A 12,082-nucleotide genomic window follows, 5' to 3' on the forward strand; every position below is an offset into this window, starting at 1 on the left:
GTATCCAGCGAGGGGAGAGAAGTATATCCATCAACTCGTCATCAGCCGACAATGTCCAACACAGGTAGCACCGTCGAGCGTTGCTCCCTTCTCAATCGCTCTAGCCCTACACTGCCATGAGGGAGGTCGTGCTCTGGCCAGAGGGGCACGGCCGCTCGCCATGGAGGGGCTCACCGCGCACCTTCGGAAGTCGCCTCCGCGACGAGGGCGGGAAGCGGACGTGGCGAGGTCGGGGACACCGCCACCACCTCGATCTGGTGCCGCCATGGACAGGACCGAGCCCATCGCCCGCGTGGAGGAGGCCTGCCTCCGCGCCGAGGCCGGGCACACCGCCACCACCTCGAGCCACCTTCGCCATGAACCGACGCATCGAGCTGCTCCCTGCACCGCCTGGCCCACAAGCTAGCCGCCGCCGCCGCCGTTCCTCACGACGGGCACGACCTATCCTGAGGGACCCGATTGTTTTGTTTTAAAAATTATAAGGACCCGATTGCATTTTAAAAGTACTTACGGGGACCTGATTATATTTTAGAAAAACTTGCAGGGGTCAATCGGTAATAAAGAGGACATCTATTTGTAAATTTGTAAAAGAACAAAGGGGATTTAAGATTGTTTTTAGATGAGACTGGCATGTGGGATCCATATGTGAGTTAACGGTCAAACCGACGATTGTTTAGGTGCGGGCGCGACCTGTCATAAATTAATTTAATTTCTTAGCAACGGACGATTTGGTTTTCTGGAACAACCCATGCCGATTCTGGTAGTTATCAGTCACAAACAATTTTTTGATATTTTTTAAAACCATAACACAAAAAATAATAGTTTTATGCTATATACTCGTATATTGTATAAAGGTGTCAAGCAAAAAATATATTCCATAAAGGCTTGGAGTACTTCAAAAATAGTACTACCAAATTATACAATAAAATACGAACCAATATGTGGTTGGATGCATAGAGGCATAGTGGTATCTTGAGCCCATCGAGTTTCAATCATGATGCTCGCGGGTTTTAAATCCTGATGTTTGTATTATTTTTGAATTTATTATAGGATTTTCTGTGATGCGAGTTGAGTAGCAGGAGACGTTTCTGTCGACGGCGAGGCGTATATGGTGACTTCATAAATTTCAAGATAATATATCGATTCAGTTTCTCAAACATGGCTTACATGTGTACTGTGTTCACAAATATCTCTCCTTAATAATAAAGCAAATAGGGTTTTAGGTCGTCCGTCATAGAAATTATCCTTAAAATTTGCATAAATTACCCACCATGCCACCGGTAAATAATAGAAAACGTTTCACAAAGCAAAAAAATCTTGGACTGGGAGAATATACAGCACACTGTATGGGCCGGCCCACGCACAGGCGTCTGCTTTTAGTTCCGTTTGTTTATTTAATTTCAGTTTCATTTTATTTTTTTTATTTTAAATAATTTAGAACTTTAAATAATCTTTAAATTTTCAATAGACTGAAAATTATAAATCAACATATTTAAAAAATAAAATGTCTGTCACTTCAAAAACTGCCCGGAGTTTTGTATAAAATGCTCGCATATACAATAAAAATGTTGCAATTTTAGAAAAATATTTATACAATAAGAAAAGTCGATGATTTCAAATACAATTCCATGTATTCAAAATTATTAAAGGCATTTAAAAAAATGCTTTCTAATTGAAAATATGTTAATGCATTTAAGAAATGTCCTAAAAATTTAAAAATAGCTAATGCCTGTTTTGATAGTTTCTTTTTTATTTAAAATTTTACATTCCATTTTTGTTTATTTCTAATTTAAATAATTTAGAATTACATAAACTTTCGCATATTAAAAAATAGGAATTTTGAAATAAAATGCTGACGAAAACATAATGTTCATGAATTTAATAAATATATTACTGATTTATAACAATTACCATGAATTTAATAAATATATTACTGATTTATAAAAATGTTTGTTTATTTAGAAAAACTTCATGCGTTTTTAAAAAATGTTGTGAATTTAAAATAAAATCCTCCAACATAAAAAATTATGTTCGCCTTTTCTTGAATTGGTCGCCAATTCAAAAGAAAATATTTAAGCCCATTCGAAAAATAAAAAACATTCACGATTTTTAATAAATGTTTGTAAATTGTAAAAAATGTTCTCAATTTTAAAATTATTCGCATATTTGTAAAATTATTCACGAAAGATCTAATGTATGTAGTTAAACATTAATGCTTCTAAATCTTTGTGACAATATAACTGTGTGAATTTTGAAGAATTAACTGTTGGATGGATCGAATTATTATTGTATGTTTTCCAATTTTTTTTATGGAATTTTAGAATAAATCTTTGAGTTACCAAGATTTTTGACAACCATGATATATATTTTTTGAAAATGTAAAGATTGCTTCAACTTGTGAATAAATTTAAAAGAAGAAACATTTTCTTGCATTTGTGCATAAAATTTTAAAATCAAGCGGTGATATATGAGCACAATGTGGTCACCATCATTGAAGATTATATTTTTTTTCCGTGACAACGCACGGGCCATTTTTCTAGTATTATGTAATAAAACAATAGCAAAAGGACAGGTTGAGAAAAATACCAAAAGGGCTCCCAGAAAATAAACGAGAGGAGGCCAATCTCAAACTCAAATCGGTTAAACCACAGTTGCCCCAAATGTGTTTGGAATTCTCATCGGAACCAGAAAATAGCTAGGTTCCCATGGTCCGCCGCCATCTCGCGTCCCCCGTCTTGCCGTTCCCGGAGCCCGCGCCGCCGCTGGAAAACGACGATCTCCTCTACGAGATCCTGCTCCTCCTGCCTCCGCAGCCGTCCTCCCTCATCCGCGCCTCCGTCGTCTGCAAGCGCTGGCGCCGCCTTGTCTCCGACCCCGGCTTCCTCCGCCGCTTCCGCGCGCACCACCGGAAGCCCCCGCTCCTTGGCTTATTGTCCTCCGATGGAGCTGACATTTATCCCTTCATCCCAAGGCTGAACCGGCCCGACCGCATCCCGGCCGCGCGGTTCTCCCTGCCGCAGCGCTGCCGCCGCGAGATCTTGCAACTCGTGGAATGCCGCCACGGCCTCGCCCTTTTCCTCAACCAGAGACGCCCCGAGGCCATCGTGTGGAACCCCATCTCTGGTCACCATCGCCGAGTAGCTTTTCCACCACAGTTTGGCGACGCTGCAGAGAAGGACATCCTTTCCGTGGCGGTGCTCTGCGCTGCCGGCGACGACGACAATGGCCATGTGCACGGTGACTGCAACCTCAACTCTTTTAGATTGGCCTTGGTGCCCCGTTGCAAACACAGCTGCATACCTTCACTCGCTTGCCTCTACGAGTCCAAGTCTGGCGAATGGGGAAATGTTATCTCAACAACGCCCACCAACAGGACTTTAGTTTGGAGAAAGCCGAGCGTCCTTGTCGGGAATGCGCTTTGCTGGTTCATCCGTGGAAAGCTTGAAGGTGGCATCCTTGGGTTTGATTTTGAAATGCAGAAGCTTGTTGTGATTGATAAGCCAGGAGACCCCCGGCTTGCCCATTGTTCCAGTTCCTGCCTCCAAATCATCCGGACAGAGGAAGGTAATCTGGGGCTCCTCATTTACACTGGATTCGGCCTGCGGTTATGGGAACATAAGGTCAGTTATGATGATGTTGCTACATGGGTCCTTCAGAAAACCATTGATCTGCTCGAGCGCCTTCTGCCCGTTCAACTCCAATGGAGTTGCATACTCGGGTACGATGAGGATCACAATGTGATATATCTGTGGGCACCTAATGCTGATGATTCTTTCACGATCCAACTCGACTCAATACAGTTCGGTGACTGTTTTCGAACCAATTTCGACGCCACTCTATCACAAAAAAGAGAAATTGTCTACACCACCTCTGTTCCATACAGAAGTTTTTATACTGCAGGTAATAGCCTGTCCTTTACATTGCAAGAGCAACAACACCCACTTATCTTTGGTTTGTGGTTCTTCTACTAGCATTGGTGTTCTTAACAGTTGCCTATCAATTCATGCATAAATTATAGTATCTTTGTTTCCTGACAGTTTTCTCAACCACTTATGGTGATTGTTATTTACTTATTATAATTGGAGCACGTGAAAGCGAGAGCATTTACTGTCTACCGTGTTTTGGCGTATGAATAAGAAATTATAAGTCTAAGTTCATATTCCATATCTATAGTTGCTCATCATTTACTTATTATAATTGGACCACGTGAAAGCGAGAGCATTTACTGTCTCCCGTGTTTTGGCGTATGCATAAGAAATTATAAGTCTAAGTTCATATTCCATATCTAGAGTTGCTCATCATCTCATATACTATATAACCTATGAAATTGAACATAGTACCGAACACAAATAAACCTGGATTTGAACCATCTTAAATGTTACTCTATAAGTAACTTCATCTGCACATTCAGATGCTTTGCAAGTTAGGGCTCACATACAGATATGTACTCCCTCTGTACCTAGTCTAGTTTTCTTCAACTATAATTATTTAGATACAGAGGGAGTAATTCTTTCTATGTGAAAACGACCTGCATATACCTTGTCATATGAAACATGAAATAAACAATGTTGTCTTATTCGACTTTTGTCCAAGAATTATGTTGCAAATCTGTTCATTTGTACCGGACTACCCGATAAGAAATAAAAAGAGTTTGACGTATCTATAAGGTCAGAATTATTGAAATGAGCAGTTGAGTTATTTTTTGCATCAAAATGTGCAAGTTCGAGAATATTGTATTACTGCAATTGACTTAACATGGCACAGGTTCATTCTAGACTACTCAATTACTCTGATCGTCTGAATATTTTGAAAATGCTTTCATTAGTAGGTAGTACATCAGTATTGCTGTTTTGAGTGTTTACTTTTGTTTAGAGTAAACATGCTGTCATAGGTACTGTATATGAGTAGATTTATTTACATATTCCTACCCTTGAGTCGGAAGCTGGTCATCTGCTCAAGTTACGTGTATGTGGAGTAAACTTACGCAAGTCCTAACTATAGCAGCTTCATCCTCTCTTTTCGTGTAGAATTTTTCATAGATAGTTGATTTATTTGTTTGACTTATTTTGCTTGTAGACTGGGCAATTGGTGGCAGAGATGATGGACCTGAAATTTCAGGCAGTACATGGCCGGATTGTCCTATTAGATAAGGTACCATCGATTTGTTTATTGAACAGGTGGTGTGAATTTAGCTTCTGCCACATGTTCATTTATTTTTACCATGTCAACATTTTGAAATAATCGTGTAAACTATGTATCCTCTAAATGTCTCCAGTAGATTGGGATCACGATTCCTATCGGCAGTAAAACAAACTGCATAGTGTGTATTTTATTGGGTGTAAACATTTGTGTTTCCTCTTCCGCTTTTGTATTCCTTGTCAAGGTCCAAATTCACAGAGAGAATCTGGTAGTTCTCTCGTGCTCATAGATGCCACTACTTCCTATCACTATTAGGAAAAAGCCTAACAGTACTAAAGGTTATAAGTCGTGTTACTACTAACGTGCAATAGCAATAACGAGCTTTTAGAACCTGCGTTATTATTAGTTTCAAAAACCAAAAAAAAATATTGATCCCGTGCGTGCTGTTAATGGTGTTAATGGTTCGATCTAGCGATGACAGGGGTCGTCGGAGGTATGGACGGGCAGCAGCAAACCAGATCCGGCGACGACTGTTGGAGAGGGACCGGATCCAGGGCAGAGCATGACGACGGTGTGAGGATCTTGTTTGCGGCCAAGGCAGAGAGCTCCTGGTTGGCCATATCGACGACCTGCGTAGGCATGGGTATAGGAGGTGAGTAAAATTGAAGGAAGAGGGAAAGGGAAAAGAGAAACAAAGGACAGAGGAAGAAGCAGATGGAGGACGCATCGGGGCTGGTCGTCGGTGCTGATGTGCTCTGCCGTGGTGGCATGAAGGCGAGGGGAAAGATGGCCGAGCTCCTGGACACTAGCGACGCGAGGAGGCGACCTCGTTCAGCGCCATGGAGGAGGAGGTGTGCTTGGGCAGGAGCACCATGGGAGAGCCTATGAAGAGAATGGGAGAGTGAGAGAGAGAGGAGGGATTCGGCCGAGGATATGGGGACTTCACCTACCTTGTGTTGAGTAAATAGGTAATTTTTCGAGTAGATTAATCCATGAAATAATTATTAACATGGCATTGGCTAGATTCATGACAAACTATCACGGAGCATACTAGCAAGTACTACGTATATAGAAGAAACATCTACGCATATAGCTAGTACTACTAGGGCTGAAATTAACACGAGCGGGATAAACAGGTTATACCCTCCGATCGGCCATTAGGCCGTAGCAGCAACGTTGGCGGCGGCAGCATCCTCTGCCACCTTCTTTTCGGCTTCGGCATTTTCGCGGACGAGACAATCATCTTCGCTTGGTGAAGACATGGTGATGACGAGGGCGATGCAGACGTAGACGAAGCAAACGGACGGAGGCGAGCAGTCGCGTGATCGCTCCCCAAAAACCTAATCGCCCCTCTCCCGTACAGGAACGGAGAGGCGGGGTTTTGGAGGCCTGCTCTCCCGTCGACCGTGTACACGGTGAACGGGACGGAGTCGGCGGCGGCAGCAGCAGCAAAGGAACGTGCACGTGAGTCAGAGGTGATCTGATCTCGTATCTGCTAGGATTGGCATTAGCCCTGCTTATATAGGCGTCCGGGTGGAGAGATGTGGGCTGAACTCACGTCCGAGTCGGTAACAGCCCACGATCCGACGTCAGATCGTGGCGCATCCGTTACGTATTCTCCGTTCCTGGCCGGCAAAAATAAGGGCGTAGGTATGAGCTCGGCTCGGCTCATTCCCGCAACCCACGGCGCGTCGTGACGAGGCAGACGACGGAGGAGGAGTGCGCGAGCGCCTCTTCTCTTCTCACTCTCCAATAGCATGTAGAAGAGAGACCCTTATAAAGGGGTCCAACTTCTTCTCCACTAGCGGGGTGTGACTAAACTTTCCACCACCACCTTGTCATGCCACCACCTACATGGGCCCTTGGAGATTTCTAAAATTCTCTTAGGCCCATCACAAATTTCAACAATCCCCCACCTTATCTCAAGGGCACATCGTGTTCCCTTCGTTCCAATCAATGTTTTGATATACCATCATTTCAGTGAAGACCTGTTAAGGTTGAGCTTCACCTAGAACAAGCAGCTACACCCCTTAATTTACATCTAAACAATGGACTATGCCTTGAATTGTCAGTTTGGCGTAAAGAAGCTTCACCACAAGTCTTACTAGTATTAGGCTACCGAAGGCTGACCCCTCGGGTGAAGCATATTAGTCACACTCCCGGCCTATTCATGATTTTACTAGAGATCACCCCAATCTCATAGACTGTGACCAGCAGTCGCGCTCATATAGGTGTGTTCCTCCAAAGATCGCTCTGTAGGACAGCATCTTGCTTACACATAAGCTTTAGAACACATTAAGACAGTAGTCATCCTACCATACAGTATCCGAGAACATTGCATCTCCAACGGAGTGGGTTAGTAAGGTTACTCTCCTCGGTTCACCACTGGCTTGTTTTCCCAGGTCCTACTTCACGGGATCTCCGATCATATAGGTTGGGTTACTGCCATGGCAACTCATGCGGGTCTCATACCCATCTCCGTCGATGCACTATCTATCACAACACGTGATAGCCCTTTAGTAAAGGGATCTGCCAGATTCTTAGCCGTTTGGATGTAATCCAACGCTATCACTCCGGAGTTTCTCAAACGGCTGACAGACTTCAATCTCGTTCTTATATGTTTGTTGGACTTCATATTGTCCTTTGAACTCTTCACTTTGACAATAATTGTCTGATTATCGCAGTTCATAAGGATAGCCGGAACCGGCTTCTCAACCACAGGTAAGTCCATCAAAAGATCTTGAAGAAATTCTGCTTTGACACCAGATGTGTCTAATGCTGTTAATTCTGCTTCCATTATCGATCTGTTAATATCGTTTGCTTGCAAGACTTCCAGGAAACAGCACCACCTCCAAGAGTAAACATATACCCAGTAGTAGCCTTCATCTCGTTAGCATCAGAGATCCAATTCGCATCACTATACCCTTCAAGTACCGATGGGTATCCCGCATAGTGAAGTCTGTGGTTGACAGTACCTTTCAGGTAGCGCATAATTCTTTCAACAGCACGCCAATGAACATCGCCCGGATTGGCAATAAACCGGCTAAGTTTGCTCACAACAAACGCGGTGTCAGGCCTCGTTGCGCTAGCTAGATACATAAGCAGACCAATAATTTGAGAGAATCTCAATTGATCTATAGTTGTGCCTTTGAACTTTCAATCAACACACTAGGATCATATGGTGTTTGACAAATTTTGCAGTATGAATATCCAAAGCGACTCAAAAATCTTCTCAACATAGTGGGATTGTAGAAGTGTAATCCCACCCTTATCATCTCTCAAAAGCTTGGTGTTCAAGTTAACATCAGCCAACCCAAGGTCCTTCATCTCAAAGTTTTGAGACAGAAAAGAATTAACCTCCTCAATCACTTTGAGGTTGGTTCCAAATATCAGTATGTCATCAACATACAAGTGCAATATAACTCCTTCTCCCCCACCAGATGTCAGAGTTATATTAAACTTCATGAATATTTGTCATCTTCATTAACAACGAAGCCAACATACAAGCATACACATTTGTCATCTTCATTAACAATGAAGCCAACAGATGTCAGAGTTGTATTAAACTTCTCATGCCATTGCATAGGTGCTTGTCTCAGACCATATAAAGATTTCAGCAACTTACACACCTTTCCTTCCTGGCCATCTATCACAAAGCCATCTGGCTGTTGCATATAGATTTCCTCGTTTAGCTCTCCGTTCAGGAAAGTCGTCTTAACGTCCATTTGATGAATGAGAAGACCATGCGAGGCCACCAATGAGAGTAGTACTCAAATGTTGGTCAGTCTAGCCACAGGTGAATAAGTATCAAAGAAATCTTCTTCTTATTTCTGGGCATAGCCCTTGGCCACAAGTTTAGCCTTATACTTTTCAATCGTACCATTGGGCCGAAGCTTCCTTTTGAACACCCACTTGCATCCCAATGGTTTGCAACCATAGGGACGATCAGTAATTTCCCATGTCCCATTAGCCATGATGAAATCCATTTCACAACGGACCGCAGCTTTCCAGTAATCAGAATCTGGAGACGCATACGCTTCTGAAATAGAAGTGGGATTATCATCCACGAGGTATACGAAGAAATCATCACCAAAGGTCTTTGCAGTCCTTTGTCTCCTGCCCCCTACCAAGGGTTTCCTCGTCATCCTCCTCAGGATTTTCATCATGTGTTTGTTCATAATATTCCATAGGAATGACAGGCTCACAAGCTTCCTCAGATTCCTGTCTAGAAGTGCTTTGCATATCTCTTATGGGAAAAATATCCTCAAAGAATGTAGCATCCCTCGACTCCATAATTGTACCGACCTTCATGTTAGGTACCTCAGATTTCACTACTAGAAATCTATAGCCAATGTTATTCTTAGCATAACCCAAATTAACGCAATCCACGGTCTTTGGTCCAAGCTTACGCTTTTTGGGGATCGACACATTGACTTTCGCCAAGCAGCCCCAAGTACGTAAGTACGGGAGCGTCGTCCTTCTCTTTGACCACTCCTCATAGGGAGTGACCTCATTATTTTTGTAGGAACCTTATTCAGGACATGACATGCAGTCAATAAAGCCTCCCCCACTATGCCTTGGATAAACCCGATGTATCTAACATGGCGTTAACCAAATCAGTCTGAGTACGTTTTTTCCGCTCGGCAACCCCGTTTTACTCGCGTGAATAGGGAGGCGTCCTCTCATGAACAATGTCGTGTTCCACACAAAAAGAATCAAATTTGTTTGAGAAGTACTCTCCACCACGATCAGACCAGATTCGTTTAATTTTCTTTTCAAGTTGATTCTCAACTTCTGCCTTATAGATTTTAATGTAGTGTAGAGCCTGATCTTTAGTATTTAACAGATACACATAACAATATCTAGTGAAATCATCTATCAATGTCATGAAATATATTTTCCACCGTTAGTCAACACACCATTCATCTCACAAAGATCAGAAATGTATGAGTTCTAATGGCGTCAAGTGTCTCTCCTCTGCAGCCTTGTGAGGCTTGCGAGGTTGCTTTGCTTGCACACACGAATGGCACTTAAAACCTTTGGCTAAAGTGAAACTCGGGATTAAATTCAGTTTTGCTAGTCGTGACATAACACCGAAACTTATGTGACAAAGACGTGAATGTCAAACTTCAGATTCAACACTCGAATGAATATTGTTCATGACTTCATTACAAAAATCTGTAAGGGAAAGGCGGAACAAACCTCCGCTTTCATAACCTTTTCCGACAAAAAGTCAATATTTCGTAACAACTACTTTATTAGACTCGAAAATCAACTTAAACCCTTCTCTACACAGAAGGGAGCCACTAACGAGATTCTTCTTGATGGCGGGGACATATTGCACGTTCTTCAGATGCACGATCTTTCCCGAAGTAAACTTCAAATCGACCGTGCCAACACCAAGAACAGAAGCACTCGCGACATTCCCCATCAATACGGACCCTCGGCCTGTGACCTGGTAAGAAGAGAACGATGATATGTCAGCACACACATGAATATTTGCACCTGTGTCTACCCACCAATCGGTAGGTTGACAAAGCGAAAATACAGTAAACAAATTGGTAGACTTGGAGTCCTGCCCTGGCTTCTTGTACTTGTTTCGGCACTTACTGGCCTAATGTTCCTCAGAACCACAATTGAAGCAACCATCTCCGTTCTTGTTCTTTTTGAAGGTCTTCTTACCCTTCTTCTTAAAGTCAGTATTCTGTTGGACCGAATTCTTCCCCTTGGGCTTGCGGGAATTGAAATTCCTCTGATGTACCATGTTCGCAGCAGAAGGATCTTCGACTGTTTTTCCGTGCGGGTCCTTTGCTCTGGAGTTCTGCTCAACACTCAGATGGGCGATGATATCCTCTATTGAGAATTCATGCCTCTCATGTTTCAGAGTAGTAGCAAAGTTCCTCCAGAAATTAAGGAGCTTAGCAATTATACACCCCGCGACAAATTTGCCCGGTAAATTGCACTTCAGAACCTCAAATTCTTTAGCAATGCATATTATCTCATGAGCTTGTTCCAGTACAGAACGGTTCTCAACCATTTTGTAATCATGGAACTGCTCCATAACATCCATCTCGCTCCCAGCATCAGTGGCCCCGAATTTAGATTCGAGCGCCTCCCACAGCTCTTTGGTAACATGCATATGTAAATATGTATCAACCAGCTTATCTCCGATCATGCTTATAACTGCTCCAAGGAATAGGACGGTGGTCATCTTCTCCTGTTTAGGAATGATCGTTCCCATAGGAATGACACCGGCTACGCAGAACACGTTCATAGCCGTGAGTCATAAGGTGGTTTTCGTTTGCCAACGCTTGAAATAAGTACCGGTAAACTTATCCGGTTTCAGTACAGCAGCAAAACCATTACTTGAAAAATTCCTACACACATTAGGTTTTTGGATTGTTGAGTAAATAGGCAATTTTCTGAGTAGTTTAATCCATGAAATAATTACTAACATGGCATTGACTAGATTCATGACATACTGATCACATAGCATACTAGCAAGTACTACGCATATAGCAGAAACATCTACGCATATAGCTAGTACTACTAGGACTGAAATAAACAGAAGCGGGATAAACATGTTATACCCTTCGATCGGCCATTTGGCCGTAGCAGCAGCATTGGCGGCGGCGGCATCATCTGTCGCCTTTTTTTCGCCTTCGGCCTTCTCGCGGACGAGACAGCCAGCTTCGCTTGGTGAATACATGTGGCGATGCGGACGTAGACGAAGCAGACGAACGGAGGCGAGCAGTCGCGTGATCGCTCTCCAAAAACCTAATCGCCCCTGTCCCGTACAGGAATCGGAGAGGCGGGGTTTCGGAGGCCTGCTCTCCCGTCGACCGTGTACGTGGTGAACGGGACGGAGTCGCTGGCGGCAACAACAGCAAAGGAATGTGGGCGTGAGGCAGAGGCGATCTGATCTCGTGTCGTCTAGGGCTGG

At 43.2% G+C, this 12,082-nt stretch overlaps 1 protein-coding gene across 1 annotated transcript; it reads left to right on the forward strand.

Annotated features, from left to right (window-relative positions):
- The first annotated feature begins 2,692 nt into the window (after nt 1-2,692).
- Nucleotides 2,693-5,417, forward strand: LOC123398856. Its single transcript, XM_045093303.1, has 2 exons — nt 2,693-3,900; nt 5,077-5,417. Exons 1-2 carry the CDS (start codon nt 2,706-2,708, stop codon nt 5,148-5,150), a joined length of 1,269 nt encoding a protein of 422 aa, XP_044949238.1. The 5' UTR covers nt 2,693-2,705; the 3' UTR covers nt 5,151-5,417.
- The last annotated feature ends 6,665 nt before the right edge of the window (nt 5,418-12,082 follow it).

The sequence above is a fragment of the Hordeum vulgare genome, chromosome 5H, assembly GCF_904849725.1.
Source record: "Hordeum vulgare subsp. vulgare chromosome 5H, MorexV3_pseudomolecules_assembly, whole genome shotgun sequence".
Classification (NCBI taxonomy): domain Eukaryota; kingdom Viridiplantae; phylum Streptophyta; class Magnoliopsida; order Poales; family Poaceae; genus Hordeum; species Hordeum vulgare.

Excerpts from the sequence above, each read along its gene's own strand:
- LOC123398856 (XM_045093303.1), top strand. The coding sequence starts at position 2,706 with ATGGTCCGCCGCCATCTCGCGTCCCCCGTCTTGCCGTTCCCGGAGCCC. Across the intron at positions 3,901-5,076 it reads CAGAAGTTTTTATACTGCAG|ACTGGGCAATTGGTGGCAGA; the intron begins GTAATAGCCTGT and ends TTTTGCTTGTAG.